This window comes from Salvelinus fontinalis, chromosome 18 (genome assembly GCF_029448725.1).
Source record: "Salvelinus fontinalis isolate EN_2023a chromosome 18, ASM2944872v1, whole genome shotgun sequence".
NCBI classification, from domain to species: Eukaryota; Metazoa; Chordata; class Actinopteri; order Salmoniformes; family Salmonidae; genus Salvelinus; species Salvelinus fontinalis.
Window position 1 is genome coordinate 30,315,232 of NC_074682.1, and position 26,540 is coordinate 30,341,771.

At 44.3% G+C, this 26,540-nt stretch overlaps 1 protein-coding gene across 17 annotated transcripts in view; it reads left to right on the forward strand.

The window, feature by feature from the left end:
- The window catches only part of LOC129815268 (calcium-dependent secretion activator 1-like), a 155,875-nt gene that overhangs the window by 26,469 nt on the left and 102,866 nt on the right, over window positions 1-26,540 (forward strand). For all 17 annotated transcript variants that reach the window (XM_055868925.1, XM_055868926.1, XM_055868929.1 and 14 more), the window contains exon 2: window positions 11,927-12,040. In XM_055868925.1, the coding sequence (XP_055724900.1) occupies window positions 11,927-12,040 (114 nt within the window). The remainder of the gene's footprint in view (window positions 1-11,926; window positions 12,041-26,540) is intronic.

The window sequence follows — 26,540 nt, forward strand, 5'->3', positions numbered from 1 at the left end:
AGACCCAACTACTACTGTACACTACACCAGACCCTACTACTACTGTACACTACACCAGACCCTACTACTACTGTACACTACACCAGACCCTACTACTACTGTACCCTACACCAGACCCTACTACTACTGTACACTACACCAGACCCTACTACTACTGTACACTACACCAGACCCTACTACTACTGTACACTACACCAGACCCTACTACTACTGTACACTACACCAGACCCTACTACTACTGTACACTACACCAGACCCTACTACTACTGTACACTACACCAGACCCTACTACTACTGTACACTACTCCAGACCCTACTACTACTGTACACTACACCAGACCGTACTACTACTGTACACTACTCAAGACCCTACTACTACTGTACACCACACCAGACCGTACTACTACTGTACACTACTCCAGACCCTACTACTACTGTACACTACACCTGACCCTACTACTACTGTACACTACACCAGACCCTACTACTACTGTACACTACACCAGACCCTACTACTACTGTACACTACACCAGACCCTACTACTACTGTACACTACACCAGACCTTACTACTACTGTACACTACACCAGACCCTACTACTACTGTACACTACACCAGACCCTACTACTACTGTACACTACTCCAGACCCTACTACTACTGTACACTACACCAGACCCTACTACTACTGTACTCTACACCAGACCCTACTACTACTGTACACTACACCAGACCCTACTACTACTGTACACTACACCAGACCCTACTACTACTGTACTCTACACCAGACCCTACTACTACTGTACACCACACCAGACCGTACTACTACTGTACACCACACCAGACCGTACTACTACTGTACACTACTCCAGACCCTACTACTACTGTACACTACACCAGACCCTACTACTACTGTACACTACACCAGACCCTACTACTACTGTACACTGCACCAGACCCTACTACTACTGTACACTACACCAGACCCTACTACTACTGTACACTACAACAGACCCTACTACTACTGTACACTACACCAGACCCTACTACTACTGTACACTACACCAGACCCTACTACTACTGTACACCACACAAGACCTTCGAGAAGACGTGTGACCTCTGTGTTGAATTTAGGTTTGCATTTACACAAACAATAGGAATGGTGTTGTCTTTGCTGTCTCCTTTGCTCCCAGATTGTCTGAGCCAGGAGGGCAACATGGTATCTGGCTGCCTGCCTGTTACAGTAAGCTTGCCTCAGGAATAGTCTACTGTAGCTATAAACACTCTAATTAGTATGGTACAGTATGGTACAGTGTATGGTGTATGGTACAGTGTTGGTACAGTGTTGGTACACTGAACACATGACATAACCTTTGGACAATAAATATAATCACGTTCGAGCACATAAAAACAGAGAGCCGAGCCCAGTTGTCAATAAGGGGTGTGTCCTGTGTTCCCTGTCTCCTCTCCATCTGTGACGATTGAAGACACATGCCCTCTTCCGAGAGAGGACAGCCAAGGACGAGTGTGTGTGTGTGTGTGTGTGTGTGTGTGTGTGTGTGTGTGTGTGTGTATGTGTGTGTGTGCGTGCGTGTGTGCGTGCGTGTGTGTGTGCGTGCGTGCGTGCGTTCGTTCGTGCGTGGCCAGCTACTGACTTATAACATTCTGCTAGAACAGCCCTGATTGGCATACGGGTGAATATTAACATCTCTGCACCTCTGCATGGTCCTTGAACACTGCGGTCTATTAGGACAGAGCAACGACAAGTAGGACACGTGCATGTGTGTATGTGTGTGTTTGTGTGCGTATTAGGACAGAGCAAGGACGAGTCAGAGCTTCTCCACTCTCTTCTGCTCTAGCAGCTGTTGGGGTAGAGAGACAAACCACAGATTCCGAATCTCAAGTATTGATCTCTACACCATATTTTTCTTCCTCTAGTGCTTCTGCTTTTCTTCTATCTATCTATCTATCTATCTATCTATCTATCTATCTATCTATCTATCTATCTATCTATTTGATTGCTTGTTTGATTCCCTTTGCGCAGGGAATAGCTACACTGTTTGTATTCGGTCATGTTTCTGGTCACCTTGCCCTGATTAAAAGCCGTGGTTCGCGCTTTCAGTTTTGTGCGAATGCTGCCATCAATCCAGAGTTCCTGGTTGGGGAAGGTTTTAATAGTCGCTGTGGGTGCAACATCACTGATGCACTTGCTAATAAACTCGCTCCCCGAATCAGCGTATTCATCAATGTTATTGTCTGACGCTATGCGGAACATATCCCAGTCCACGTTGAACCAGAACAGAGTTGAACAGACCTGAGCACGGGCGCTTCCTGTTTTAGTTTCTGTCTATAGGCTGGAAGCAACAAAATGGAGTCGTGGTCAGATTTTCCAAAAGGAGGCCTGGGGAGGGCTTTGTATGCATTGCGGAAGTTAGAATAACAATGATCCAGGGTTTTGCCAGCCTGGGTCGCTCATTCGATATGCTGATACAATTTTGGAAGCCTTGTTTTCAGATTAGCCTTGTTAAAATCCCCAGCTAAAATCAATGCAGCCTTAGGATATGTGGTTTCTAGTTTATATAGAGTCCAATTAAGTTCTTCCAGGGCCATCAAGGTGTCTGCTTGGGGGGGAGATACACAACTGTAATTATAATCGAAGAGAATTCTCTTGGTAGATAATGCGGTCGGCATTTGATTTTAAGGAATTCTAGGTCAGGTGAACTAAAGGACTAAAGGAGTTCCTCTATGTTGTTATAATCACACCACCTCTCGTTAATCATAAGGCATACACCCCCGCCCTTCTACTTACCAGAGAGATGTTTGTTTCTATCAGCGCGATGCGTGAAGAAACCAGGTGGCTGTACCGACTCCGATAGCGTGTCTCGAGTGAGCCATGTTTCCGTGAAACTAAGAACGTTACAATCTCTGATGTCTCTCTGGAAGGCTACCCTTGCTCGGATTTCGTCTACCTTGTTGTCAAGAGACTGGGCATTGTCAAGTAGTATACTCGGGAGCTGTGGGCGATTCGCCCGTCTACGGAGCCTGACAAGAAGACCGCTCCGTCTGCCCCTTCTGCGTTGTTTTTAGTCGGCGGCTGGGATCCGATCCATTGTCCTGGGTGGTGGACCAAACATAGGATCAGCTTAGGGAAAGTCGTATTCCTGGTCGTAATGTTAGTGAGTTGACGTTGCTTATATCCAATAGTTCCTCCTGGCTGTATGTAATAAAACTTAAGATTTTCTGGGGTAACAATGTAAGAAATAATATATAAAAAATCTAAATACTGCATAGTTTCCTAGGAACGCGAAGCTAGGCAGCCATCTCTGTCGGCGCCAGAAGTCTGCACAAATCTTAGCAAAGAAAGAAGGTGCAATATAACATATTTCAGATATATTTCAGATAGGCCATCATTAGAAATGATGATTAGAAAGACCATCATTAGAAATGTACAGTTTATTTGCAGATTGTTTTTGTAACGGTAGTCGTCATATTCTTCCTCGGACGAGGAGAGGCGAGACGGATCGGACCAATACGCAGAGTGGTTAGTGTTCATGATGATTTATTATAACGAAACTTGAACACTGAATTACAAAAACAAATAAACGAAGTGCAGAAACCTATACAGTACCGTGTGGTGAAAACACAAACACGGAAACAAACACCCACACCCACACGTGAAACCCAGGCTGCTTAACCTGTTTGGGCTGCAAGCTGAATATTGAAAAAACTGGAAAATGTGTGCACATTTTAAAACGGCCTCCTAAGAAACTTTTTATTTTCCAATATGCATATATTTACTACTGTTGGATAGATAACAGTCTATAGTTTCTAAAAAGGTTTGAATCGTTTCTCTAAGTCGAACAGAAATATTTTTACAGCCATTTTCCCAGCCGAATTGAGATTTCCAAAATGCGATGTGTCTCTTTAAGACCTTCTCTATAAAAGGCCCTTTGACTTGGGACCATAGGGACACTTCACACGCCTTCGTCAGGCTGTAATGCGGAAGTGAGAATTGAAAGGAGTCGAATATCTCGTCCATGGACTGAATAACACACCTTCTTGTGAGACCTGCGCAGTTAAAAAAAAATTCCGGGCGCGAAGCATAATTTGGTCTCGGCTTCTGGAACAAGGTAGATAACGGTGAATATGATGTCTGACTACGATATTATTTGATACATGTCACAAAATCATCCTAAAGTATGTTTTTTCAATATACTTTAATTATATTATTGCAATTTATTCTGGACTTTAGATGTGATACGACGGAAGAATTTTTTGAAGAAACGCTGTGTAGCGCCGCAATGCTATTGTGCTTGCTAACCAAAGAGGGAAATAATTCGTTCTGGAACCCAACTAAAGACTCTACTGGACATTGGACCCCGTTACAACATTCTGATGGAATATCAACAAAGATAAGACCCAATTTGGGATGCTTTTTCATATATCTGTTGAGCTGTGCTGTGCTAAGTGGGCTAACTGTGCTAGGCTAGCGCTTGACCAATGCTAGTGCTGACTTATGCTAGCTTATGTTGTTAGCTAATATAACGATATATTGTGTTTTCGCTGTAAAACACTTCAAAAATCGGAAATGTTGGCTTTATTCACACGATATCTGTCTTTCATTAGTTATCCACCATATGTTTTTCTGAAATGTTTTATGAGGTGTAATTAGTAGCCGACGTTGGTGTATGTATTTTCTCTGGCTACTCCCGTCTGGATTCAGACTCTAGCTATGTGTTAGCATTTTTGGGTAGCATCAATGTAAAACTGATTTATAGCTAAAATATGCACTTTTTATGAACAAAACATAGATTTATTGTGTAACATGTTATATGACTGTCATCTGAGGTAGTTTTTTCTGGGCTCTTTAGGTTGGTTTTAGTTTATTTCGGTTGGCTTGTGCATGCTACTTGAATCATAATTCATACTTCATAATCATATCCATACGTGTCTGTCCACTTTTGTATTTGGTGGTGAGCTAACATAAATATATGTGGGGTTTTCTCTGTAAAACATTAAAAAAATCGGACATGTTGGCTGGATTGACAAGATGTTTATCTTTCAAATGCTGTATTGGACTTGTTAATGTGTAAAAGTTAAATATTTTTAAAAAATAGATTTTGAATTTCGCGCCCTGCAGCTGTTGTCATTTTCGTCCGATTTCGGGCTTGCAGCCCAAACAGGCTAAGTATGATTCTCAATCAGGGACAACGATTGACAGCTGCCTCTGATTGAGAATCATACCAGGCCGAACACAAAAATCCCAACATAGAAAATCAACCATAGACAAACCCACCCAACTCACGCCCTGACCAACTAAAATAAATACAAGACAAAGGAAAACAGGTCAGGAACGTGACAGTTTTCTTATGCTCAGCACTACAAACCTTCCTACCTTGTCAGAAGCAATCAAATCAAGAGCTATAAAACACCCCAAACATGTATCTTCTCTAAACAGGGAACTACACTTCCCTCCATATTTATTTGGACAGTGAAGAAAACATTTGTGAATTTGACTCTACTCCAGCATTTTATATTTCAGATCAAATCTTTCATATGTGGCAACAATACAGAATGTCACCTTTTATTTTAGGGTATTTTTACACTATGGTTCAAAGGTTTGGGGTCACTTAAAAATGTCCTTGTTTTTGTAAGAAAATTACATTTTTTGTCTTAAAATGACATCAAATTGATTTGAAATACAGTGTAGACAATTTTAATGTTGTAAATTACTATTGTAGCTGGAAACGGCTGATTTTTATTGGAATATCTACGTAGGCGTACAGAGGCCCATTATCAACAACCATCACTCCTGTGTTCCAATGGCACGTTGTGTTAGCTTATCCAAGTTTATAATTTTGAAAGGCTAGTTGTTCATTACAAAACCCTTTTACAATTCTGTTAGCATAGCTGAACACTGTCATTCTGATTGAAGAAGCAATAAAACTGGCCTTCCTTAGACTAGTTGTGTATCTTGAGCATCAGCATTTGTGGGTTCGATTACAGGCTCAAAATACCTAGAAACAAAGACTTTCTTCTGAAACACGTCAGTCTATTCTTGTTCTGAGAAATGAAGGCTATTCCATGCGAGAAATTGCCAAGAAACTGAAGATCTCGTACAACCCTGTGTACTACGTTCTTCACAGAACAATGCAAACTGGCTCTAACCAGAATAGAACGAGTGGGAGGCCCCGGGTGCACAACTGAGCAAGAGGACAAGTACATTAGAGTGTCTAGTTTGAGAAACAGACGCCTCACAAGTCCTCAACTGGCAGCTTCAACAGTGAAGAGGCAACTCCGGGATGCTGGTCTTCTAGGCAGAGTTGCAAAGAAAAAGCAATTTCTCAGACTTGCCAATAAAACTACAAGATTAAGATGAAGGTGAAATACATAAGGTGTATTTCTAAACGGTAAAACAGATATGTTTGAAAATACCCTCAAGTAAAAGGAGCCATTATGTACTGTTTCCTTATATGAAACATTTGATCTCAAATCCAAAATGCTATAGCCAAATTTACAAATGTTTGCTTCACTGTCCAAATAAATCCAAGATGGCGTAGCAGTTAAGACGTCTTTGTCTTTGTCTTGTCATGTCCCGTGTATAAATATATTTTTTCCCTTCGTATATATATATTCCGTATATATTTTTTATATTTTTAACCTCAGTTTCAACATACTCTCCTGCAACCCGCCTCACCCAATGTGGTATGGATCTGCTATTTTCTATACTTTAAAACCGGAACCCTCAACAGAAGCATGCCAGCTATTAGTCAGTTAGCCACTGCTAGCGGTCATCACCTAACCTTAGTCAGGTCAACTTCTGCCAGTCTTCAACTCAGAGCATACCGGACTGCTTTTTCTCCACATCTCCGGTTTCCTACCGCAAGCGCTGAACCTTTTGACCTGGATCATCGCAGCTAGCTAGCTGCTATCCGAGTGACTACCCCCTGGCTAACGTCTCTGTCCCGAAGCAAGCACCAGTGAGCCTGGAACTAGCCTCGTGCTAGGCCCATCTCCTGGCTAACTCAGCCACTCCTTGGGCTACAATACATATTTTGCCAATTGGCCTGGACCCCTTTTTACTGCCGACACAAAGCCCCACCGATTCCATCACGACTGGTCTACTGACGTAATCCGCCAGATGGGTTTCAACAGGCTCCTCTGTCACGACGTCCCCTAAAGGCCCATCCGGTAGCCTGCTAGCCACGGCCCGCAAGCTCCTCTAGAGCATATTGACTGTTAGCTGAAGAGGACCATCAGCGAATTTCTAGGGCTACAATACCTATTTTGCCAATTGGCCTGGACCCTTTTATTGCCTACACGGAGCCCTGTTGATCCAACACGACTTGTCTGCCGACGTAACCGTCCGAGGGGGCTTAAACAGACTGCTTCCGTCGCGACGTCCCTCTAAGGGCCTTCTGCTAGCCTGCTAGCCCCAGCCCGCTAGCTCTCTGAATCGCCGTGTCTCCAGCTCGCCAAGCTTCCCACTGGTCCCTATGATCACTCGGCTATGCATGCCTCTCCCTGATGTCAACATGTCTTGTCCATTGCTGTTTTGGTTAGTGATTATTGTCTTATTTCACTGTAGAGCCTCCAGCCCTGCTCAATATGCCTTAGCTAGCCTTTTGTTTCACCTCCCACACATGCGGTGACCTCACCTGGTCTAAATGATGTCTCTAGAGACAAAACCTCTCTCATCATCACTCAATACCTAGGTTTACCTCTACTGTATTCACATCCTACAATTCCCTTGTCTGTACATTATGCCTTGAATCTATTCTTCCGCGCCCAGAAACCTGCTCCCTTTACTTTCTGCTCCGAATGCACTAGACAACCAGTTCTTATAGCCTTTAGCCGTACCCTTATCTTACTCCTCCTCTGTTCCTCTGGTGATGTAGAGGTTAATGAAGGCCCTGCAGCACCTAGCTCCACTCCCATTCCCCAGGCGCTCTAATTTGTTGACTTCTGTAACTGTAAAAGCCCTGGTTTCATGCATGTTAACATTAGAAGCCTCCTCCCTAAGTTTGTTTTACTCACTGCTTTAGCACACTCTGCCAACCCGGATGTCCTAGCCGTGTCTGAATCCTGGCTTAGGAAGGCCACCAAAAATCCTGAAATTTCCAACCCTAACTATAACCAGGTAGGCAAGTTGAGAACAAGTTCTCATTTACAATTGCGACCTGGCCAAGGTAAACCAAAGGAGTGCGCCACAAACAACAACTCTGAGATCCACATGGAATAAACAAATGTACAGTCAATAACAGAATAGAAAAAAAATATATACAGTGTGTGCAAATGAGGTAAGATAAGGGAGGTAAGGCAATAGATAGGCCGTAGTGTCGAAGTAATTACAACTTAGCAATTAAACACTGGAGTGATAGATGCGTAGAAGGTGAATATGCAAGTAGAGATACTGGGGTGCAAAGGAGCAAAAAACAACAACATATGGGGATGAGGTAGTTGGATGGGCTATTTACAGATGGGCTATGTACAGGTGCAATGATCTGTGAGCTGTTATGACAGCTGATGTTTAAAGTTAGTGAGGGAGATATGAGTCTCCAGCTTCAGTGATTTTTGCAATTTGTTCCAGTCATTGGCAGCAGAGAACTGGAAGGAAAGGCGGCCAAAGGAGGAATAGGCTTTGGGGATGACCAGTGAAATATACCTGCTGGAGCGTGTGCCACGGGTGGGTGCTGCTATGGTGACCAGTGAGCTGAGATAAGGCGGTGCTTTACCTAGCAAAGACTTATAGATGACCTGGAGCCAGTGGGATTGGCGACGAGTATGAAGCGAGGGCCAGCCAACGAGAGCATGCAGGTCGCAGTGGTGGGTAGTGTATGGGGCTTTGGTGACAAAACGGATGGCACTGTGATAGACTGCATCCAATTTGCTGAGTGTTGGAGGCTATTTTGTAAATGACATCGCCGAAGTCAAGGATCGGTAGGATAGTCAGTTTTATGAGGGTATGTTTGGCAGCATGAGTGAAGGATGCTTTGCTGCGAAATAGGAAGCCGATTCTAGATTTAATTTTGGATTGGAGATGTTTAATGTGAGTCTGGAAGGAGAGTTTACAGTCTAACCAGACACCTAGGTATTTGTAATTGTCCATATATTCTAAGTCAGAACCGTCCAGAGTAGTGATGCTGGACGGGCGGGCAGGCAGGTGCGGGCAGCGATCGGTTGAAGAGCATGCATTTAGTTTTACTTGCATTTAAGAGCAGTTGCAGGCCACGGAAGGAGCGAACAACAAGTATGGCATTGAAACTCATCTGGAGGTTAGTTAACACAGTGTCCAAAGAAGGGCCTGAAAATAAATAGCCAAATTCAACCTAGCTAATTTCGGATTTATACGAAATTGTTTGACTACAGAGGTAGCAAAACTGTACTTCAAATCTATGATACTCCCCCACTTAACATACTGCTTGACTCGTTGGGCCCACACTTGCTGTACAACATTAAAACCTATTCAGTCTGTCTACAAACAGGCTCTCAAAGTGCTTGATAGGAAGCCCAATAGCCATAATCACTGTTACATCCTCAGAAAGCATGAGCTCCTGAGTTGGGAAAATCTTGTGCAATACAACCGACGCATGTCTTGTATTCAAGATCCTAAATGGCCTGGCTCCACCTCCACTCAGTATTTTTGTTAAACAGAAAACCCAAACATATGGCAGCAGATCCACAAGGTCTGCCATGAGAGGTAACTGTATAGTTCCCTTAAGGAAAATCACCTTTAGTAAATCCGCTTTCTCTGTGAGAGCTTCCCATGTCTGGAATACACTGCCATCAGACACACATAACTGCAACACATATCACACTTTCACAAAATGCATGAAGACATGGTTAAAGGTCAATCAGATTTGTGAACATAATCCCTAGCTGTGTATTGTTGCTTTCCATGTTGTCTGTTGTTTGTAGCTTGTGAGGTGTGGAAACACTTAGTTCATTTTATGAATTTTGTCAAGCTGCTTTTTGTTCTATATTGCTCTGTTTGTATGCTATGTCTTGCTTGTCCTATGTTGCTCTGCGTGTGCTCACTGCTCAATGATTGTCTATAGTGTAATTGTTTTTAATTACCTGCCCAGGGACTGCGGTTGAAAATTAGCCGGCTAAAACCGGCACTTTTACTGAAACGTTGATTAATGTGCACTGTCCCTGTAAAAATACAATAAACTCAAACTCATACTAAAAATTACAGAATGGTGTCGTCTGCGTAGAGGTGGATCAGAGAATCACCAGCAGCAAGAGCGACATCATTGATGTATACAGAGAAAAGAGTCGACCCGAGAATTGAACCCTGTGGCACCCCCAAAGAGACTGCCAGAGGTCCGGACAACAGGCCCTCCGATTTGACACACTGAACTCTGTATGAGAAGTAGTTGGTGAACCAGGCGAGGCAGTCATTTGAGAAACCAAGGCTGTTAAGTCTGCCGATAAGAATGTGGTGATTGACAGAGTCAAAAGCCTTGGCCAGGCCGATGAATACGGCTGCACAGTATTGTCTCTCATCGATGGTGGTTATGATATCATTTAGGACCTTGAGCGTGGCTGAGGTGCACCCATGAGTAGCTCGGAAACCAGATTGCATAGTGGAGAAGGTAGATGCGATTCGAAATGGTGTGTGATCTGTTCGTTAACTTGGATTTCGAAGACCTCTAGAAATGGCAGGGTAGGATAGATATAGGTCTGTAACAGGTTGGGTCTAGAGTGTCTCCCCCTTTGAAGATAGGGATGACCGTGGCAACTTTCCAATCTTTGGGGATCTCAGACGATACGAAAGAGAGGTTGAACTGGCTAGTAATAGGAGTTGCAACAATTGCGGTGGATAATTTTAGAAAGAGAGGGTCCAGATTGTCTAGCCCAGCTGCTTTGTAGAGGTCCAGATTTTGCAACTCTTTCAGAACATCAACTATCTGGATTTGGGTGAAGGAGAAATAGGGGATGTTTGGGCAAGTTGTTGTGGGGGATGCAGGGCTGTTGGCCATGTTTGGGGTAGCCAGGAGGAAAGCCTGGCCAGCCGTAGAAAAATGCCTATTGAAATTCTCAATTATCGAGGACTTATCGGTGGTCACAGTGTTTCCTAGCCTCAGTGCAGTGGGCATCTGGGATAATGTGCTCTTATTCTCCATGGACTTTACAGTGTCCCCGAACTTTTTGGAGGTTGTGCTACAGGATGCAAATTTCTGTTTGAAAAAGCTAGCCTTTCCTTTCCTAACTGCGTGTGTATATAGGTTCCTAACTTCCCTGAAAAGTTGCATATCGCGGGGCTATTTGATGCGAATGCGGTATGCCATGGGGTGTTTTTGTGGTGGTCAAGGGCAGTTAGGTCTGGAGTAAACCAGGGGCTATATCTGTTCATGATTCAACATTTTTTGAATAGGGCATGCTTATTTAAGATGGTGAGGAAGGCACTTTTAAAGAATAACCAGGCATCCTCTACTGACGGAATGAGGCCAGGTCGATTCGAAAGGCCTGCTCGCTGAAGTGTTTAAGGGAGCATTTGACAGTGATGATATCTATGAGGGTGCCCGTGTTTACAGATTTGGGGTTGTAACTGGTAGGTTCATTGATCATTTGTGTGAGATTGAGGGCATCTAGCTTAGATTATAGGACGGCCGGAGTGTTAAGCATGTCCCAGTTCAGGTCACCTGACAGTACGAGCTCTGATGATAGATGGGGGGGAATCAAATCACAAGTAGAAGCTCGAATTGTTTGGGCACAGACCTGGATAGCATGACAGAACTCTGCAGGCTATATCTGCAGTAGATTGCAACTCCACCCCCTTTGGCAGCTCTATCTTGTTGGAAAATGTTATATAAAGGTGAAATAAATAAAATATCACTGTCATTGAGATGTCCTCTGTGTTATATGGCTGGTTATTGAAGTGTTGTTATTGAAGTGTCCTCAATGTGTTCTCTGCCTCCCCAGATCACAGAGCAGCAGCTCCGGCAGACCAACGACCGCTTCAAGGCCTTCCTCAACGGAGACACCCAGATAGTGGCTGATGAAGCTTTCATCAACGCAGTCCAGAGTTACTATGAGGTACAATAACATAACCTCTCTCTCTCTCTCTCTCGTTGGCTGGCCCTCGCTTCATACTCGTCGCCAATCCCACTGGCTCCAGGTCATCTATAAGTCTTTGCTAGGTAAAGCTTTGCTAGCTAAAGCTCTCTCTCTCTGTCTCTCTGTCTCTGTCTCTGTGACTAACTTGCATTCTTCACCCCCTGGGCCCAGTTTTTCAAAAGTTATCTGATCAGATTTCGGCAATCAGATGGGATTTAATGCATAGAAATATAATGAATAGAACAGGCATTCAAGTCAGTGATATGCCCATTCTATTAATTATATTTCTATGCTTTTAATCCTATTCGATTGAATTTTGAAAAACGGGGCACTGGAGTCTGTCACAGTCTTATAATACTAGAGATAACCTAACAGGGTTGTGTGCTCAGCCCTGTGGCTACGCATGACTCCAACTCAATCATCAAGTAGGCCCGATTACCAACAACAATGAGACAGCCTCTAGGGAGGAGGTTAGAGCCCGGGTGGAGTGGTGCCAGGAAAATAACCTCTCCCTCAACGTAAAAAACAAACAAAGGAGTATGGCGTCAAATTGATCTCTAAAATGGAGCGCGTGCGAAATGACGTTCTTGAGCAAGATGGAACATCATTGAGCAAGTAAACACTGAGTCGAGAGAGCAGAGGATGCGTCCTGTAAGCAGAAGATGGTGCTGCGAGTGCATAGACCAGTTGAAAGCACAGCTATTTGGCCAAGGCCGAGAGGATCGGTCCCACGAGTGCACAGGCCAAACTTGAGAGCCTGCAAGTGCGACTTTGAGTGATGAATTACTTGTTAGCCAGTAACGTTTGTCTGTAAGACGAAAAGCAGACAGTCTGCTCTAGCTAAGTAACACCATAGTACATCACTAGATAATAGTTTCTCTTCACTTTTCCACAAAGTGTCTGGTAGGTGTTTGCTTGATATGAGGGAGTTAATGTATCAAAGAATAATTGGATTATGGACATACTGTGGATGTGATCTAACAGGTTTATTCATCACACACTAGGTCCCGGACATCATTTAATACAGTTAAATATAATGATTCCATTGCTGGGAATAACATGTGGGTACATACATAATAATGGCATAATGATGATATCATTGAAAGAGAAGAAGGACCAGGAGGGTAGTTAAGAGAAAGTGTAGGAATTGAGATGAAGGCAGGATCCAATATTTAGGATATTTACTGTATTAATACCAAGGGCATACATGCAGCACATGGGGGATTTGTTTTTATTATATGGTGACATGAAGGGGAGAGCTAAATACTTATGTACTACAGTACATAACGAGTACCTATAGAATGTAAACTGAAATTAATATGATTAATCAGCTAAACTCAGGTCAACATGTTATCATGGTACACACAGCATTCAAAGGAGGATTGAGGACAAAGCAACGCTATGCATTCACCAAACATTTAACTGAGGAAAACAGATTTGTTTTATAGTAACTGTCTGATTGGGAACCACAATTGCCTATCAAATTACAGTCTCAAATTATTTCAATTTACCATTGGATGTTTTATTGAGTACAGGCAGTAATATAGGAGTCGAATCACATGGGGAGTCTGATCAGATCAGATGTTATCAGCAAGCCAGAGCCATCTGTGGAAAGAACACAAGTTGAACAAAGTTATATGTGCAAACGGATAACAAGCGTATCACTCGACATAAGATTCCACCTAAAACAATGACATGAGCTCTGTCGCAATTATACTCAACTCAACTCCTTACTTCCTCTCTACTCAGACTGTGTGTGACTGTGTGTGTACTGATGTCTGGTCAGAGTGTGATTTAGTAAGTAAACGTTTCAACCTAGGGCTGAATATATCACGCAAGTCGCCAGCATACGTAAGAAACTGGGGAAAACGCAGAGTGGAATGTTTACATTTTCTACGCCAGTGGCTGGACGGCGTTCACACTTGTTGTATGAATCTCCGCCTTGTCGTTTGTTGTTATCCGACTGGCCGGTGTTGTCTGGATCTCCCCCATCTGATAGCAGAGTAGAAGGAGCACAGCAAGATGAGCAAGGCAATCAACAATGGTCACATGCCACGAGCCGTGGAAGCCGAAGACAGCAGCCTCCCGCAAAGCAGTCTACACTCCCAACGAGAGGCCCGGAGCAGATACAAACAACGAATAGTTTTGCCGTCCTGGAGCCTGATTTTCCTGCACCTTCGTCGCTGGGGGTGCCTGTGTCAGCAGCCACAGTGCCTACTACTACGATTTATAAGTTGACTTCTGCAACCTTCTGTCCCTGCTCTGGATTAATCTGGGCTTCTCCATCTGTCGGCAACTGGCTTAAGTAATCCTGCCTCTCGCCCGTCCATAAAGGGTTCTCCAGCTGTTATTGTAGACAGCTCCATGGTAGGAAATGTGACTGTTCCTGGTGCAAAAACATTGTCCTATCCCGGAGCTCAAGTAAATTCTGTGATATCAACAGAAAGGTATATTTTCTGGGTGATTTAAATATCGACTGGCTTTCATCAAGCTGCACACTCACAAAAAAGCTTCAAACTGTAACCAGTGCCTTCAACCTGGTTCAGGTGATCAGTCAACCTACCAGGGCAGTTACAAACAGCACAAGAATGAAATCATCAAAATGTATTGATCACATCTTTACTAATGCTGCAGAAATTGACTTGAAAGCAGTATCCAGATCCATTGGATGTAGTGATCACCTTATAGTAGCAATATCTAGGAAAACCAATGTTCCAAAGGCTGGGCCTAATAAAGTGTATAAGAGGTCATACAAATCAAATCAAATCAAATCAAATCAGATTTTATTAGTCACATACACATGGTTAGCAGATGTTAATGCGAGTGTAGCGAAATGCTTGTGCTTCTAGTTCCGACAATGCAGTAATAACAACAAGTAATCTAACCTAACAATTCCACAACTACTACCTTATACACGCAAGTGTAAAGGGATAAAGAATATGTACATAAAGATATATGAATGAGTGATGGTACAGAACGGCATAGGCAAGATGCAGTAGATGGTATAGAGTACGGTATATACATATGAGATGAGTACTGTAGGGTATGTAAACATAAAGTGGCATAGTTTAAAGTGGCTAGTGGTACATGTATTACATAAAGATGGCAAGATGCAGTAGATGATATAGAGTACAGTATATACATATACATATGAGATGGGTAATGTAGGGTATGTAAACATTATATTAAGTGGCATTGTTTAAAGTGGCTAGTGGTACATTTTTACATAATTTCCATCAATTCCCATTTTTAAAGTGGCTGGAGTTGAGTCAGTATGTTGGCAGCGGCCGCTAAATGTTAGTGGTGGCTGTTTAACAGTCTGATGGCCTTGAGATAGAAGCTGTTTTTCAGTCTCTCGGTCCCTGCTTTGATGCACCTGTACTGACCTCGCCTTCTGGATGATAGCGGGGTGAACAGGCAGTGGCTTGGGTGGTTGTTGTCCTTGATGATCTTTATGGCCTTCCTGTGACATCGGGTGGTGTAGGTGTCCTGGAGGGCAGGTAGTTTGCCCCCGGTGATGCGTTCTGCAGACCTCACTACCCTCTGGAGAGCCTTACGGTTGTGGGCAGAGCAGTTGCCGTACCAGGCGGTGATACAGCCCGACAGGATGCTCTCGATTGTGCATCTGTAGAAGTTTGTGAGTGCTTTTGGTGACAAGCCGAATTTCTTCAGCCTCCTGAGGTTGAAGAGGCGCTGCTGCGCCTTCTTCACAACGCTGTCTGTGTGGGTGGACCAATTCAGTTTGTCCGTGATGTGTACACCGAGGAACTTAAAACTTTCCACCTTCTCCACTACTGACCCGTCGATGTGGATAGGGGGGTGCTCCCTCTGCTGTTTCCTGAAGTCCACAATCATCTCCTTTGTTTTGTTGACGTTGAGTGTGAGGTTATTTTCCTGACACCACACTCCGAGGGCCCTCACCTCCTTCCTGTAGGCCGTCTCGTCGTTGTTGGTAATCAAGCCTACCACTGTAGTGTCATCCGCAAACTTGATGATTGAGTTGGAGGCGTGCATGGCCACGCAGTCGTGGGTGAACAGGGAGTACAGGAGAGGGCTCAGAACGCACCCTTGTGGGGCCTCAGTGTTGAGGATCAGCGGGGTGGAGATGTTGTTACCTACCCTCACCACCTGGGGGCGGCACATCAGGAAGTCCAGGACCCAGTTGCACAGGGCGGGGTCGAGACCCAGGGTCTCGAGCTTGATGACGAGTTTGGAGGGTACTATGGTGTTAAATGCTGAGCTGTAGTCGATGAACAGCATTCTCACATAGGTATTCCTCTTGTCCAGATGGGTTAGGGCAGTGTGCAGTGTGGTTGCGATTGCGTCGTCTGTGGACCTATTGGGTCGGTAAGCAAATTGGAGTGGGTCTAGGGTGTCCGGTAGGGTGGATGTGATATGGTCCTTGACTAGTCTCTCAAAGCACTTCATGATGACGGAAGTGAGTGCTACGGGGCGGTAGTCGTTTAGCTCAGTTACCTTAGCTTTCTTGGGAACAGGAACAATGGTGGCCCTCTTGAAGCATGTTGGAACAGCAGACTGGGATAAGGATTGATTGAATATGTCCGTAAACACACCAGCCAGCTGGTCTGCGCATGCTCTGAGGACGCGGCTGGGAATGCCGTCTGGGCCTGCAGCCTTGCGAGGGTTAACACGTTTAAATGTTTTACTCACCTCGGCTGCAGTGAAGGAGAGCCCGCAGGTTTTGGTAGCGAGCCGTGTCAGTGGCACTGTATTGTCCTCAAAGCGGGCAAAAAAGTTATTTAGCCTGTCTGGGAGCAAGACATCCTGGTCCGCGACGGGGCTGGTTTTCTTTTTGTAATCCGTGATAGACTGTAGACCCTGCCACATACCTCTTGTGTCTGAGCTGTTGAATTGCGACTCTATTTTGTCTCTGTACTGGCACTTAGCCTGTTTGATAGCCTTGCGGAGAGAATAGCTACACTGTGTGTATTCGGTCATGTTTCCGGTCACCTTGCCCTGGTTAAAAGCAGTGGTTCGCGCTTTCAGTTTCACGCGAATGCTGCCGTCAATCCACGGTTTCTGGTTTGGGAATGTTTTAATCGTTGCTGTGGGTACGACATCGTCAATGCACTTCCTAATGAACTCGCTCACCGAATCAGCGTATTCTTCAATGTTGTTGTTGGACGCAATGCGAAACATATTCCAATCCGCGTGATCGAAGCAGTCTTGAAGCGTGGAATCAGATTGGTCGGACCAGCGTTGAACAGACCTGAGCGCGGGAGCTTGTTGTTTTAGTTTCTGTTTGTAGGCTGGAATCAACAAAATGGAGTCGTGGTCAGCTTTTCCGAAAGGAGGGCGGGGGAGGGCCTTATATGCGTCGCGGAAGTTAGTATAACAATGATCCAGGGTTTTACCAGCCCTGGTAGCACAATCGATATGCTGATAGAATTTAGGGAGTTTTGTTTTTAGATTAGCCTTGTTAAAATCCCCAGCTACGATGAATGCAGCCTCAGGGTGTGTGGTTTCCAGTTTACAAAGAGTCAGATAGAGTTCGTTCAGGGCCATCGATGTGTCTGCTTGGGGGGGAATATATACGGCTGTGATTATGATCGAAGAGAATTCCCTTGGTAGATAATGCGGTCGACATTTGATTGTGAGGAGTTCTAGATCAGGTGAACAGAATGACTTGAGTTCCTGTGTGTTGTTATGATGATCACACCACGTCTCGTTAATCATAAGGCATACCCCCCCGCCCCTCTTCTTACCAGAAAGATGTTTGTTGCTGTCGGCGCGATGCGTGAAGAAACCAGCTGGCTGCACCGACTCCGTTAGCGTCTCTTGAGTTAGCCATGTTTCCGTGAAGCAGAGCACGTTGCAATCCCTGATGTCTCTCTGGAATGTTACCCGTGCTCGGATTTCATCAACCTTATTGTCAAGAGACTGGACATTGGCGAGTAGTATGCTAGGGAGTGGAGCGCGATGTGCCCGTCTCCGAAGCCTGACCAGGAGACCGCTACGTTTGCCCCTTTTACGGCGTCGCATAGGGTCGCCGGCTGGGATCAGATCCATTGTATTGGGTGGAAGGCAAAACACTGGATCCGTTTCGGGAAAGTCATATTCCTGGTAGGAACGATGGTTAGTTGACGTTAATCGTATATTCAGTAGTTCCTCCCGACTGTATGTAATGAAACCTAAGATCACCTGGGGTACCAATGTAAGAAATAACACATAAAAAAACAAAATACTGCATATTTTCCAAGGAACGCGAAGCGAGGCGGCCATCTCGGTCGGCGCCGGAAGTAGAAAAAAAATAAAAATAAAAATAAAAAACAAAAAATACAGAAAGTGTTGTAGTGATTCCTATGGTTATTGATGTAAAGAATATTTGTTGGTCCGCGGTTGGTAATGAGGAGCAAACAGACGCTGCACTTGACACATTTATAAAATGGCTTATGCCAGTTACTAATAAGCATGCACCCATTAAGAAAATGACTGTAAAAACGGATCAATCCCAGTGGATTGATTGGGAATTTAAAAATTGTATGGTTGAGCGGGATGAGGCAAAAAGAATGCCAAATAAGTCTGGCTGGACAACCGATTGGCAAACGTACTGCAAATTGAGAAATCATGTGACTAAACAGAATAAAATTATTAGAAACTACACTATGAAACAAAGATAAATTACATAAATAATGATAGTAAAAAGCTCTGGAGCACCTTCAATAAAATTTTGTGAACAAAGGTAAACTCAATAGATATTGTCATTAATGATTTTTTCTTTGGCAAGATCAGCAAATTTAGGCATGACATGCCAGCAACAAACACTGACACTACACTTCCAAGTATATCTGACCAAATTATGAAAGACACGCATTGTAATTTTGAATTCCTTAAAAGTGAGTGTGGAAGAGGTGAAACAATTATTGTCGTTTATCATCAATGGCAATATTTTCAATTTATGCCTACTAGAAAGTGTATGCCCTCAGGCATGGAGGGAAGCAAAAGCCATTCCGCTACCCGAGAATAGTAAAGCCCCCTTTACTGGCTCAAATAACCGACCAATCAGCCTGTTACCAACCCTCAGTAACCTTTTGGGAAAAATTGTGTTTGACCAGATACAATGCCATTTTACAGTAAACAAATTGACAACAAACTTTCAGCACGCTTATAGGGAAGAACATTCAACAAGGACAGCACTTACACAAATTACTGAAATTCATGATAAAAAGATTGTGGGAGCTGTTTTGTTAGACTTCTGTGCTGCTTTTGACATTATCGATCATAGTCTGCTGCTGGAAAAACGTATGTGTTATGGCTTTACATTCCCTGCTATATTGTGGATAAAGAGTTACCTATCTAATAGAACACAGACAGTGTTCTTTAATGGAAGAGGCTTCCATTAATAATCCAGGTAGAATCAGCAATTCCCCAGGGCAGCTGTCAAGACCCTTACTTTTTTCTATATTTACTAATGACATGCCACTGGCTTTGAGTAAAGCCAATGTATCTACTGTATGCATGCTGATGACTCAACGCTATACATGTCAGCTACTACAGCGAGTGAAATGACTGCAACACTTAACAAAGACCTGCAGTTAGTTGGAGTGGGTGGCAAGGAATAAGTTAGTCCTAAAAGTTTATAAAACGAAAAGCATTGTATTTGGGACAAATCATTCATTAACCCTAAACGAAATCTTGTAATAAATAATGTGGAAATTTAGCCAGTTGAGGTGACTAAACTGGTTAGAGTAACCCTGTATTGTAAACTGTCATGGTCAAAACATATTGATACGACAGTAGCTAAGATGGGGAGAAGTCTGTCCATAATAAAGCTCTGCTCTACCTTCTTAACATTATCAACAAGGCAGGTCCTACAGACCCTAGTTTTGTTGCGCCTGGACTACTGTTCAGTCGTGTGGTCAGGTGCCAGTAAAAGGGACTCCGAAAAATTGTAATTGGCTCAAAGCAGGGCAGTACAGCTGGCCTGTGGATGTACACAGAGAGCTAATATTAATAAATATGCATGTCAGTCTCTCCTGGCTCAAAGTGGAAGAGAGATTGACTTCATCACTACTTGTATTTATGAGAGGTATTGACATGTTGACACCCATGCATACACCACAAGACATGCCAAGAGGTCTCTTCACAGTCCCCAAGTCCAGAACAGACTATGGGAGGCACACAGCACTACATAGAGCCATGACTACATGGAACTATGACTACATGGAACTCTATTCCACATCAAGTAACTGATGCAGTAAAATCAGATTAAAAAAACAGATAAAAACACACCTTATGGAACAGCGGGGACTGTGAAGCAACACAAACATAGGCCCAGACACATGCATACATGAGGTGAACTGTACCAATCCACATAGGCACAGATAACATATGCACTATACATACATGTACATATGGATGTTGTACTCTAGATATCTGGTAGTGGTGGAGTAGGGGCCTGAGGGCACACAGTGTGTAGTGAAATCTGTGAATGTATTGTAATGTCTTTAAAATTGTATAAACTGCCTTAATTTTGCTAGACCCCAAAGAAACATTAACCCTTAAATGGAAGAGGTAAATAATGAGTCTGCAAACTAGCCAGTTCAGTCCATTAACCTGGAGGTTGACTAAGATGCCTAACGGAGCCTAACAATGAAAGGAGGTTAAGTAGTCCCCCAGATGAGCAGGTCGAGTTCGTGCCCTCATAGGCCGTTCTTCAGCCACCCCCGCTTGTGGCTCTGGCCCTGGGGAGCCCACAGAGGCTGGGGCTCGGGTGATAGAAGTGGAGGAGGTCCATCAGGTGGCATCTCTGGCCTGTAATTCAGTTTTGTGGGCATTTGTGTTCTTTGAGGGGCTGGTACTTTTCTGAGGTGGCTGGCGTGCCAGCGTGATCCATTGCACAACATGAAGGTGGCGTGCCCCAGTTGTCGACTGACCTGCAAGGGGTCCGACCACAATGAGACCATTTTGTTGCACCGCTGAGAACATCGGGCTAAGACCCAGTCTGACACTTGGATGATTGGCTTCTTCACCCTGTGTGCCTTGTCGAAATGCTGTTTCATTGTTCTTTGGTGCCTGGTCACTGCCTGCTTTTCTTGGGTGCGCATAGTTGCCGGTTCTGCTACTCTCTGTGTTCTGAGTCTGTCCACTGGCAGTTCCATCTCAACCTAGCATGAGAGATTCCGGGGACACCTGTGAATTGAATTGAACCCTGTGGTACCCCCATGGAGACTGTCAGAGGTCCGGACAATAGGCCCTCTGATTTGACACACTGAACTTTGTCTGAGACGTAGTTGGTGAACCGAGCGAGGCAGTCATTTGAGAAACCAAGGCTGTTGAGTCTGTCGATAAGAATACGGTGATTGACAAAGTCGAAAGCCTTGGCCAGGTCGATTAAGACGGCTGCACAGTACTGTCTTTTATCGATGGCGGTTATGATATCGTTTAGGACCATGGCGTGGCTGAGGTGCACCCGTGACCAGCTCGAAAACCGGATTTCACAGTGGAGAAGGTACGGTGGGATTCAAAATTGTCAGTGATCTGTTTGTTAAATTGGCTTTCAAAGACTTTACAAAGGCAGGGCAGGATTGATATAGGTCTGTAACCTTTTGGGTCTAGAGTGTCACCCCCTCTTCAAAGGGGCAGCTTTCCAATATTTTGGAATCTCGGACGATACGAAAGTGTTGCATTCAAGGTAATAGTGCATTTTTTAAGACTGCTGCTGAACTATGAACTATGGATAATAATTTAGCCAATTAAGTGATAATATACTATTATGGTACTGAGGCAAACTGTACCAATCCACGCCACTCGTCAGCCAGTATGGCTCAGTATTGAACAGACTGCTTTCATTTCATTCCCAACCTTCATCGTTGAAAGCTATCCTATAGATTTTCACTTCATCCCTAACCTAACCTACTTGTACACATTCAGTACAGAACCATCCTCTTTATAGAACAATCGTTCTAACCAAAGTCAATAACGTCATCCTCTCTACGTGACAAATAATAACAATGCCTCCATACAGCGTCAAAACAGTCAGTACCACTAATGATTAAGTTATCGGGGTGATTGATAGTAGTCATGGGTACCTGCAGGAAGTCCCCAGAGTGCTGTGCATAAAGGAGAGCCAAGGTACATGGAACAGAGTGGACTCCGGTATCTCCCATCTCTGTCAGCTAAGCAGAGAACAACTTCCCAACACATAGTGATGGTGGGCCAGCATGGAAAGAGGGGTGGAGAGAGTGTCACGTCTGCCCCCTCCCCGGCCTCTAGGTCACCAGGCTGCTCGTTATGGCGCACACCTGCCACCATCATTACGCGCACCTGCGTGTCATCACTCACCTGGATTCCATCACCTCCTTGATTACCTGCACTATATATGTCACTCCCTTTGGTTCCTTCCCCAGGCGTCATTATTTCTGTTTCATGTCTGTGTTGGTTCTTGTTTTGTATTATGTTACGTTTATTTATTAAAACACTCACTTCCTGAACTTGCTTCCTGACTCTCAGCGCACTCGTTACAGAGAGATGGTTATTCTCTTTTGTTATAACTGCACATAAACTGACAGAGTAAATGTAATATCTGTATTTCAAATAGACTGTATCTCATAGAATGCAGTTAGCGGTTTATTGGTTATTTAGTTCGGAGTTTGATATCTCTTGACTACCCCTCACCCAATCTCAATCCAAGGGCATCTTCCCCAGAAAGGGGCTTCCCTGTTTGTTCTCACCCTGCCTCTCCCTCCTTCGCCACTCCTTCCATGTCATGCTTGTCTTCCAAGTCCTCCTTCTCTACCAACCTCTTGTTAACTTAGCTAGCTAGCTTCAATGCTCTTGGTTAAACCAAAGATTCTGGTAATTTATATATGTGGTTAAATGTTAGCTAGTTAACTTAGCTTTCCTAATCAATAACTTGCTTAAATAAGATTCTCTACTGAAAAATGATAGAGTTGACCTTTTTATCATTGGCCATCGTCTCACCATCACCTTGCCTTTCACCGTCAAAATCTGGTTAGAGAGCAGTCAAGCCGTGATTGGTCAAGAAACCTGACGAATTGCGTTTCGGGAGAATGCCACAGCGGTCTAAGGCACTGCATCACAGTGCTTGAGGCGTCACTACAGACCCGGGTTCGATCCCAGGCTGTGTCACAACTGGCCGTGACCAGGAATCCCATAGGGTGGCGCACAATTGGCCCAGTGTCGTCCAGGTTAGGGGAGGGTTTGGCAGGAGGGGCTTTACTTGGCTCATTGTGCTCTAGCGACTCCTTCTGGCATGCTGGGCGCCTGCAGGCTGACTCGGTCGTCAGTTAAATGGTGTCCAACACATTGGTGCAGCTGGCTTCCGGGTTAAGTGGTGGTGGGTGTTGTTTCGGGGACGCATGACCCGACCTTCGCCTCTCGATCGCGTTGAGGAGTTGCAGCGAAGAGACAAGATTGTAATTGAAAAAGGGGGTAAAATACACACACACACACAGAAAAAAAAACATTTCACCTGTAAAAAAATGATTGTAAAAGATTGCAGTTCCGAGAGAAAGATTTGTTTGTGTAAGAGGAGAAATCCATATGGGGATGCGGTGTATTTGTTAGAGCACAGTAACAAAACAGAATCTCTGCTCTGGAATTAATATTTTGCGTGCAGTAATGATGTTCTGGTCGCTCAAAGTATTACTTACAACTCAAGTTTCCTTTGCGTGCCCCCCGCTGCATGTGCGCTCGTGGGACCCATCCTCTATGCTCTCATCCAAATGTCTGTGCTCTTGACTGGTCTGTGCGCCAGAGGCATTCATCCTCTACTTGCGGGACCCATCATCTGCAGTCTTGATTTTTGTTCTCCTGCTCAATGATGTTTCCATTTGCTCGACTGCGCCATCTTGCGCGTGCTCGACTTTAGAGATCAACTTGACACAATAATGGAGCTGATCGTGGACTACAGGAGAAGGAGCACGCACCCATCCACAGCAATGATCTGCCCGGTACTTCAGAATAATGCCCCATGTACAGTATATAGAGTCATTGAACCCCGGTCACCATCGAGAACAGACTATGACTGGAGTGGCTGGAGTCTTTGACAATTAGGACCTTCCTCTGACACCGCATGGTATAGATGTCCTCGATGGCAGGATGCTTGGCTCGAGTGATGTACTGGGCAGTACGCACTACCCTCTGTAGTGCCTTGCGGTCGGAGGCTGAGCAGTTGCCATACCAGGCAGTGATGCAACCAGTCAGGATGCTCTCGAGGGTGCAGCTGTAGAACCTTTTGAGGATCTGAGGACTCATGCCAAATCTTTTCTGTCTCCTGAGGGAAAATAGGTTTTGTTGTGCCCTCTTCACGACTTTCTTGGTGTGCTTGGACCATGTTAGTTTGTTGGTGATGTGGACACCAAGGAACTTGAAGCTCTCAATCTGCTCCACTACAGCCCCTTCGATGAGAATGGGGGCATGCTCGATCCTTTTTTTCCTGTAGTCCACAATCATCTCATTTGTCTTGATTACGCTGAGGAAGAGGTTGTTGTCCTGGCACCACACGGCCAGGTCTCTGACCTCCTCCCTATAGGCTGTCTCGTCGTTGTCAATGATCAGGCCTACCACTGTTGTGTCATCGGCGCTACTGTTGTGTCATCAGCGCTAACACTACTAAAGGACACCAATAATAAGAAGAGACTTGCTTGGTCCAAGAAACACGAGCAATGGACATTAGACTGGTGGAAATCTGTTCTTTGGTCTGATGAGTCCAAATTTGAGATTTTTGGTTCCAACCGCCGTGTCTTTGTGAGATACAGAGCAGGTGAATGGATGATCTCTGCATGTGTGGTACGCACCATGAAGCATGGAGGAGGAGGTGTGATGGTGTGGGGGTGCTTTGCTGGTGACACTGTCAGTGATTTATTTAGAAGTCATAGCACACTTAACCAGGTTGGCTACCACAGCATTCTGCAGCGATACGCCATCCCATCTGGTTTGCTCTTAGTGGGACTATCATTTGTTTTTCAACAGGAAAATGACACAACACACCTACAGGATGTGTAAGGGCTATTTGACCAATAAGGAGAGTGGTGGAATGCTGCATCACATGACCTGGCCTCCACAATCACCCAACCTCAACGCAATTGAGATGGTTTGGGATGAGTTGGACCGCAGAGTGAAGGTAAAGCAGCAAACAAGTGCTCAGCATATGTGGGAACTCCTTCAAGACTTGAATGCTTTTCCAGGTGAAGCTGGTTGAGAGAATGCGAAGAGTGTGCAAAGCTGTCATCAAGACGAAGGGTGTCTACTTTGAAGAATATACAATATATTTGGATTTGTTTAACTACATCATTTGGTTACTACATAATTCCATATGTGTTATTTAATAGTTTTGATGTCTTCGCTATTATTCTACAATGTAGAAAATAATATGAATAAAGAAAAACCCTTGAATGAGTAGGTGTGTCCAAACTTATGACTGGTACTGTATGTATATACTGTATTCCCATCCTAATATACCTACTACTGCCCATATCATTTTCTTTCCAAATGATATATGTCTATACACACCAGTTATTTATACTCTGGGTTCTGAGACATGCTCACTCTAATATATCTGCTCTGGGTTGTTAATTGGACATGTTCGTCATTTCTTTATTTCTTGTATAGATTTTTTGATTATTTGTCTATTTACTGCACTGTTGGAGCTAGTAATATAGGCATTTCTCTGCACTTGCTGTAAAACCTGCAAGTCCCACAATACTCACCGCCAGTCCTCTCTCTGGCTCTCTCTCCCTTTCTCTTTCTCTCTCTCATTCCCCCCTCTCTGCTGTAACACAATGCTGTAACTCAACCTACCAATTTGACATTTCATCTGTCAACAAATCACACTGTCAAAATACGCTTGTTAACTGAACCATCAGAATCATGTTCTCTTTCTCTAAGGAAACCACTGTTATGTGTTCTAGTCTTGTGTATGTTTCCTATGTGTTGTGGTGGTGAGATAGTGTTGGTAATCAATGTGATAGAGCAGCATATGACAGCTATTGAGCTTGGCCTAACTCAATTAGCATAGAGATAAGTCTCATAAAAAGACCCTCCAGCTCCCTCTGTCTCCCGGGACCTGTTATGAGAGCTTCTCCTATGTATCAAAATCCGAGCAACGAAAGAGTTGACATACAGTCTGTCCGTGTTGCTGAAAACGGAGTGGCAGAGTTGATACAGTCTGTCCGTGTTGCTGAAAACGGAGTGGCAGAGTTGAGATACAGAGGGACAGAAAAATAAAAACCTTGTCCTTAGTGCTGCTCAGGGAGTCAGTGAGTTAGTCTCTTGCTGTAGGTCTAGGAAGCCATCTCTCATATAGTGGGATTGAAGCGGCTGCTCTGTTGCTTTGGCCTGAATTCCAGGGACTGCTGTGCTGTGTGTGTGTGGGGGGGGGGGGGGGGGGGGGGGGATGATGGATGAGATGATGCAGAATACCCATATTGGGGATTTCTTATTCTTTCCTCCTCTATCGGATACTTAAAGCCCCCATTCTATACGGTCTACATCA